This window comes from Aspergillus affinis (genome assembly GCF_023601865.1).
Source record: "Aspergillus affinis strain CMG 70 chromosome Unknown NODE_194_length_43087_cov_85_917112, whole genome shotgun sequence".
Lineage (NCBI taxonomy): Eukaryota > Fungi > Ascomycota > Eurotiomycetes > Eurotiales > Aspergillaceae > Aspergillus > Aspergillus affinis.
The window spans coordinates 35,392-43,059 of NW_026515975.1; the positions used below are offsets into that span (position 1 = coordinate 35,392).

General features: G+C 52.9%; 2 protein-coding genes across 2 annotated transcripts; both read right to left on the bottom strand.

Moving 5' to 3' along the window:
• Positions 1 to 253: 253 nt before the first annotated feature.
• Positions 254 to 2,595, bottom strand: KD926_003718 (uncharacterized protein; the record flags this gene model as incomplete). The annotated part of the gene is made up of 6 exons (XM_053094957.1): positions 254 to 830; positions 883 to 1,221; positions 1,274 to 1,444; positions 1,503 to 1,660; positions 1,768 to 2,373; positions 2,452 to 2,595. 6 exons carry the CDS (start codon positions 2,593 to 2,595, stop codon positions 254 to 256), a joined length of 1,995 nt encoding a protein of 664 aa, XP_052950338.1.
• A 2,586-nt stretch (positions 2,596 to 5,181) lies between these two features.
• On the bottom strand, positions 5,182 to 7,100 carry KD926_003719 (putative MFS transporter; the record flags this gene model as incomplete). The annotated part of the gene is made up of 6 exons (XM_053094958.1): positions 5,182 to 5,263; positions 5,385 to 5,999; positions 6,054 to 6,468; positions 6,516 to 6,801; positions 6,848 to 6,873; positions 6,932 to 7,100. 6 exons carry the CDS (start codon positions 7,098 to 7,100, stop codon positions 5,182 to 5,184), a joined length of 1,593 nt encoding a protein of 530 aa, XP_052950339.1.
• Positions 7,101 to 7,668: the final 568 nt, after the last annotated feature.

The following is a 7,668-nucleotide window of genomic DNA, read 5'->3' on the forward strand; positions in this document are numbered from 1 at the left end:
CGGAAGATGGCACTGGCCACGGGGCACGATAGGTAGACGCTTGCCCCAAACTAGGGCGGAACTAAGGCACCGCCAAGGACGACCAATTCCACCAATTCTCTGCGAAGATGCACATGGGCTTGGCCAACCAGGGCCGGAGTTTCTATTTGGATTTCCTCTTTAGCGCAGGAACCCAGTCGAGGCTGTGCCCTAAGACTAGCCCGTTACATGTGGCAATGTCTGCAGAGTGTAAGATGGAGCAGGCATATAATCGTTATTCATTATCTTCTTTCTCGTGCTTCTCGTTTATCTCGAACTGGTCCCATTTCTCCAAAAACATATCCATGGCGACATCAGGCTGACGCGCCGGGCCCTGTTCAATCACCAACGAAAAATGCGGGTAGAAACTGCTGAATTCGTGGGCGTCGTTGTTTCGCCAGCTCTGGCTTTCGAAATCCGTAAACAGCGCTCCCGTCTCGGCGGGTAAGGTCACCTGCTGCTTATTCGCCGACAGTTGGATCATCCGCAGGATCCCCTTGGCGAGCGCGAAGCGCCGCGCGAACGACCGCGCCACGATGCACACCTCGATGAACGCGGCACGGTTGTCCGGCTCGTCCAGCACTTCAAGCAGGGTGAAGAGCGAGATACTGATCCATTGTATTGTTGACGGGGCCATGCGATCAATCCCCCAATTATCACGGTGGACGCTGAGTAGGTAGGATATTCGACGGGCGGTCGAGATGCAGATGGTACGCGCGCGGTCGGCCGCATCGGGGTCGAGGTCGGGATGTGCCTTGTAATTTGAACGTAGGAAGCCGAAGATTTGAATGACTGTGGTGTGATAGAAAAGACTGAGGCTGTGAGCTACTAGGTATGATTCAGATCCTAGGATGAGAAACTTACTGGATGCTTAGTATGTGCGGTACTGTGGCGTTTTCGGCATCTAAGCACTCGGGCAGATTGGCGTACCAGCCCTGAAGTTGTCGGTACGTGTCGTTGACAAAGTGCGTCATCGAAAACTGGGGCGATCGGTCCTCCACATTATGAAAAGCTCGGCTGATTCTAATATTGATACAATTGAGATCGCACCATCGGTCGAAGACGCAGTTGTGGTGGCCGGGCACCGGTTCGGAATTTCTCGGGTATGGCGACCAGACATCGTGAGGATGGTGTTGGATGGCGACGCGAGGACGGCGAGGGGGGGTCACTTCAATGTGTTTCATCAACGACACGGCAGCAGTACTATCAGGTCTTGTTAGCCATCTCAATGAACCAGATGAACGGCAGAACGTACGCGGCAATGCAGAAAGTCCCCCACAGTGTATGACTTGCCACCGTCTCCAACTGCCGTGCGGATTCACTGTCTGTCGGTCGAGGCGGATGGGCGGCAGCGTATTCGGCGGCTGATCGCGTCGCGAGGTCCAGGTACATCCACCCCAAGCGGTCTTTGCCCATCAAAGTCATTCTGCCCCGTGGTCAGTCACGTAAGACAACGCTCATGCCGAAGGATTCATTTCACCCACCGGATAAAGAGAATCAGAAGTCCCTGAATGGTGGGCAAAGAAGCAGCACCATCCTCCTCTTCCTCCTCCAGCAACCGTCGCGCTTCGTCGTAGAACTGTGTGCCTCGCGAAAGGGGATCGCCGGGGATGGTATACACCTCGGCGTAATCGGAGTAATACTGAACGCTCAAATCATCAACACACAGCTCGCCGGACCGAACGGTGTCGGTACAGAGCGGGAAAGAAAACAAGGCAAAGAAAAGGCTATGTGTCCATGCTAACGTACACTGGCCTCTGAGAGGATCACGTTCACCAGGAAGGGTGAGCAGAATCGGCAGTCCTGCCTGCCTGCCTGCATGTCGCGTACAAACGCGTCCTTATCCATCCAGTGGAAGAACGGATAGGTCCAGGTCAACCACAACGACACCAAATGTGACACCAAATCATCGTCGTCGGTCATTCTTGTCCACGGGTTGGCCGGCACGCGGTAGGTCGGGATATCGGTGAGTCGTCGAACGTCCAGCATTCGCCGGCCGCTTCGCTGGCTGGCACTCGCCTCCTCGTCCACCTCATCCTCCGTTCGAGACAACTGCGATTGGAATTCACGAAGTTCGGGGGACCCTTCGATCTCGGACTGGGAGAATTCCAGTTTGAGGAAGACTTGGATCTCGCCGAAGGACGCGTTGCTGCGGATGAGGTTCAGCAGCTGGGCCACGCGGGTGCCTTGGCTTTCCCGCAGGGCGTTGACGAGACGCTGCAGGACGTCGGAGGCCAGCTCGAGTCGGTCGAGTTTACGCTTCATGGCGAATTTGCGGCGCATATCGGCCATCTCGTCGACGTGGCATTCGATGCCATTTGCCACGCAATGTTCGCAGGGCGGATCTCCTCGACACTAGAAGGGTGGCAAGGTCAGTTTTCGAGGCCCGAGCAGCGACGGGGGAGGGAATAAGGACAGAGAATGCTGACTGACTTTTAACTTCTTCTGTTTACATGCCCTACAGGCAGTGGTCTTGTGCTTCCGACCGGGCACTACATCGTCGGGCGAGTTGGATTTGTTAGGGGGGTTCGGGAACGGAGCGAGCGGACGCGAGGACGATGACTGTGAATCGGACATGTAGAACAACGAACAAGAAGGGGGAGAGCTCACATCGACGCCATCACTTTGGCGGGACCTGTGAGCTCTTATAGTGGTGAGGGAAGGTGCGGCCTTTTTTTCTGGAATTTATTTTTCAATTTTTAATTTTCAGGGTTGGTGTGAAATTTGATAGTGAAGGGGGACGTTCTAAAAGTAGCAGTCATTACTCCGAGAGAATGCCTAAGGTACTCCGTCCTACTAAGGACTAAGGTCAGTACGTTTCTCCCGCGCTGACAACAAACGAAAACATGGAAAGCGTCTTGGGCGGAAAAAGGTTCAGAGGGCAGGGTATCGGGGCGGGCCAATCACCGCCGAGTGGGTGGATCTGAGTGGGGCCCGGGCTTCCATTCTGTGGTCGCCTGCAGATCGACCCATGCGGGTCTGCTGGCCGGCTGAGACTGCCAGCCAATCGCTCGGAGGGCGCTTACTCGTCCCGGACAGGGGAGGTCGGCCTACTCCGGGGATTGGCTGATTTCGTCTGACTAAACAGGCCAGTGCGGTTCCAGAACTGTCGGGCCAGACTTTCTGATTGGATCAGTGGCAGGTTGGTTCGTCCAGCGTCGAAAACATGAAATCATTAAATCATTCTGGAGAACGTTGTGAGTTAAAAGGCAGGAGCGATGAGCGTGGATACATCATCCTGCGTACCGGAGTACTTCGTCAGGTGAAAGCACCCGAGACCGCCTTCTCCGTTCGGCGGACCTCTCGGGTCAAGGACCCCTCAGCCTAGTCGGGTCCTCTGGTCGGCGTTGCCATCCGCCATTAATGCATGCACGAACTAGTACCCTGGGAATGGCACCAGGCCACTGCGAATCCCGCGGAAATGCAGCATCTAGCCATTCTGATTGGGCGGTAATCCTGCCAACACGCTGTCGAGTCAGTGACTGGACTGAAATGGTGATGTTTGCTCCGACCGAACCCAAGGGACTTGGTATATCCGGCACGGCTCGACCAGTTGTCTGCAGTAGTCTCCTGCCCAAATGATCCTAGCCACATCTGCCGTCTCAGTCTGGCCGAGAGGGGGGTGGGGGGGCACATAGGGTTTGTCGGTTGCAAGGATGTGGCAATGAATCCGGATTATATCGACTGAACTATGAACCATAAAGTCCATCCCCGGTACCGACTCAACGTGGCCCGAAGGTTATGTGTATCCCTGGGATCAGACACACTGCATGAACTAGCTGATCTTGGGTCACGGCTTAAATTTAATCTTGTGCCGGCGGTGGGTGAGACGAGGGCGTGGCTTGACACGCGCAGTGGCTGTCTGTGCTTTTTTCATGTGGTCACGTCTTACATGAAGTAACTACTGTACGGGGTAAGTGTCCACGCTCTAGACCCGCCCAAGACACCCCGGTGCCGCCACAGTTACATGACATCGGATTGGAATAGATTAGCATCGCAGCCACCATCTGCAAGCAAACAAAGAGACGGAACTCAGACATGCATGCATTGGCTCGGGGTACTTCGGTCTCTGGATATGACACCTGTAGGGTTCAAGGATCTAGGACTATCCCCTGCATGGCATAACTCCCTCGGCAGTACGCCTTACGTCAGGTAGTACAGCCCCTGGGGAATTCCGCGGTTGCCGATACTGCTAATGACCCGATTCGTCTGTCAGTGCAGCGCTAGCAAAGCCTTGTCAGACACTTGGAGAGCCCATCTATACCTAACCGGGCCAGCCTAGAGTGTCTATTCTTCGTACTTTCTTCTCCCAGGGATTACATGGAAAACCTAGCTCATCTTTAGTTAGAAACATTCACGCGTGCAAGGACCAGGCTATATTACAGCGTCACTAATCTGAGAACGGCCCTAATGACGGCCCCTATGCTTGTGCGTATGCATATGATAGTCAACGTGATAATAGACAGCCAGCATAGATACGATCCTCTGAACTATCATCCTATACTACGGTAGGCATACCCAGCAGGCCTAGACCATACAATCTTCATTGCATCACCAGTAGACTCCCCATGGGGTAGCCGAGAAATGCGTCAATTTCCGCCCACCCCACCACGCCGCGCCCATCTGTTCCCCGAATGGCAAACACCGATGCAGCACACCCCTGCCTCAGCCTCGTACCTCCCTCCACACCGCAACGGGAAAAGCAAGGATCTTGTCCAAAGAGGATATAGTGACAGGATGACACTTTGGTAATAAGAGAGGAGGGGTCTTCGTTTTAATTTGATTGGCATGTTTGCTTTTTTCTCGGGTTATTTGATGGGTTTTGCTAAATTTCTCATCCTGCTTCATTCGAGGACTTGTCTGTGTAGCTAGATACCCAAACAAGTCGGAGTCCAGTAGGTTAACACTATAGATCGATCGATCTATCGTTTGTTTGCTCGTCTCCCATAATATCCTTGTCCTCTCCTTGGTAAGATTTCCCAGATACTGATAGATTGGTCGATCCGTTTTTCGCGGATCAAGAAGGTAGTTGTAGAGGAGTAAGTCCTCCCCTACTTTGTATATCCGGCGAAACGGGGGTTCGAGTCCCGACATCAGCACGATTACCTACCACCCAACCTGGCTATCTTCAAGCCACGGCTATCTTTAGGTGGCCATCAACCATTACTTGTATCTCGCCATACGGAGGGCATAATCCACAACGAAGGCTTCATCCACCGTCTTCGGACGCATAACGGACTGACATCTATAGGAAGTAAAATATCTTTAATGGTGTCGTATACATAAATGTTCCAAGCAGCTCGCGCCTCAGACATCTACACCGTCTACCAACCATGTCATCAAAACGACCCCCTCACAAAACATACCTAAAAAGCGGATTCTGCTTATCCGTCAGATCCTGAAACGCCAACTTATCCCTCAAACTCTCATCCACGTCCATAGCATCCCTTCTCCGATTCTCCCTCCTCAGCAAAACATACAACGCCGCCGCCGCCGCAATCGTAATACAATAACAAATAATCAACCCCTGCCACAGCTCCGGATAATGTTGATCGACCGTCTTGCTATTCACCAGCTGCGGCCCGATAATGTTACCCACCGTGTAGGCCACGAACACCGTCGCCGCCATGATGGTCTTCTTTGTGGCGCCGGCGACGTTGCTGGCGCCGAGGGTGATGATCAAGCTGACGACGGGGCCGAAGAAGCCCGTGATTGCGTATCCGGCTACCGGCGTGGCGGGCTGATAGCCCCATGAGGATTTCCAGATCATGATGCAGCCGGCGATGACGGGGAGACAGCAGGCGATGAGCATGGGGATGCGGGTGTTGGGAACACGTGATGAGATGTACCCGCAGAGGGGGATGAAGATGACACAGATGGCGCCGACGGGGAACTGGAAAAGGATAGAGTCGAGAGTGTCGAAGCCGAATGTGGACACGATGAGGGGGCCGAAGCCCGAGATGGCGCCGTTGATGGTATAGCTATGATTGTTATTGTTAGGACGGGTTAGGGAGGGATGAGGGGGGAAGACGTACGCGGCGGCCATCATTATCGCTACAAGGTACATCTTCACGTCCAAGAAAGCTTCCTTAATTTGGTCCCATTTGATCTGCTGGCAGCGGACTCCGGTTTGGCCCTTTCGGAGTCGTTCGACGGCAACTACGCGCTCTTCTGGGGTCAGGAACCAGGCGGAAACGGGCGAGTTGGGCATCATGCAGCACCAGAGTCCGAAGAGGAAGGTCAAGGCTCCGGCGAAGATGTAGATGTATTGCCATCGCGTCAACGAGCCTGAGTTAATTTGTCCGAATGCGTAGTTCAGCGCTCCCCCGATGATGGTGAACCATCCGGTGCCGGAGAACCACCACGCCTGGCGCATGGCTTGCTCTTGCTGGGTATAGTATCCGCTGACGATGGTCATGAAACCAGTTGGAACGACACTTTCAACGAATCCTGGTCCTCGTTAGATTTGTCACGTCTAATTTGGGCTTGGGTCATACCGAGGAAAAACCGCTGGACAAACAGGCCCTGCCAGGTTTTCACGCCTGCAGTAGCGGCACAAGTGATCGCCCACAGCATAACGATCGGTCCGAAAACATATCGGATTTGAAACCGCTGTAGAATGAACGTCATCGGATAGAGACCCGCCAGCATACCGAAGTAAAAGATCGAGGTTGCCCAGCTGAGACGCGACGTATCTTTTGACGGTGGCGAGGTGGAATTATCCACGACCATCAAGGCCAGATCGGTCGTCATGCCAAATAGGGAGGCACTTCCCAAAATGGCCTAGCAAGTTAGACAAGTTGATGTGATCTGAACAAACGCAGCTAACCTTATCCCAGTATACAAACCCATACCCTGGCTGGCGGTTAGCAGTTGCAGTTACCATGGTCGAGTAGAATTGGCAAAAGCTTACCGATCAGCATCGCCGGCATAAAAAACAAATCGATCTTGCGCAGCACACGTTTTTCTACAGCCGGATCAATTTCCACTGCCTCGTCGCTCACCACCTCCAGCGCCGCGTCCTTCTCGGCTGCGATGCCATCGGACGGACGTTCGGCTGTTGCGCTCGGCACCTGGATCATTGTGTAAGAGTTTTCTAGGAGTCTCGGACAACAACAATCGCCATCATAGATGAAACCAAAGTCCGGGAAAGATACACAAGGCAGATTTCTAAGATGTTGTCACCAGTCATCGACAAAAAGTTCTCATGTAGAAATCCTTGAAGCGCCGGTGAGCGTTAGTTTCTTTGTTCGGCGGAGAAACTTGCCGCTTGGAATTTTGGCGGGGCCCCATTCCTACTCTTCCCGACATCGGACACGGCAATCAAGATATTTTCTTCGAGAAAGTTATTTTCAAAATGGCAGATATGAGAGAATGAAGCTCATGGACAAGTAAAGAAATATCAGTGCATGGCAGACTTTGGTGCCCGAATTTTACTTGGCCACTTTTAGAACCTCAGATGAGCATCAAAATATATAATTTACCGCAATGCTGTTAGGCTCTGTTCGCACTGTCAATCATGTGTGAACAAAATACGCAAAGTATTGAAAGTCATTGGAACGACATACGGAGGGAAAAGAAGAAGAAATTGGAATAAGACTATTGTCGGTTGACTTGGTCATTGCCCTAAGCAGATATCCTATCGATTCA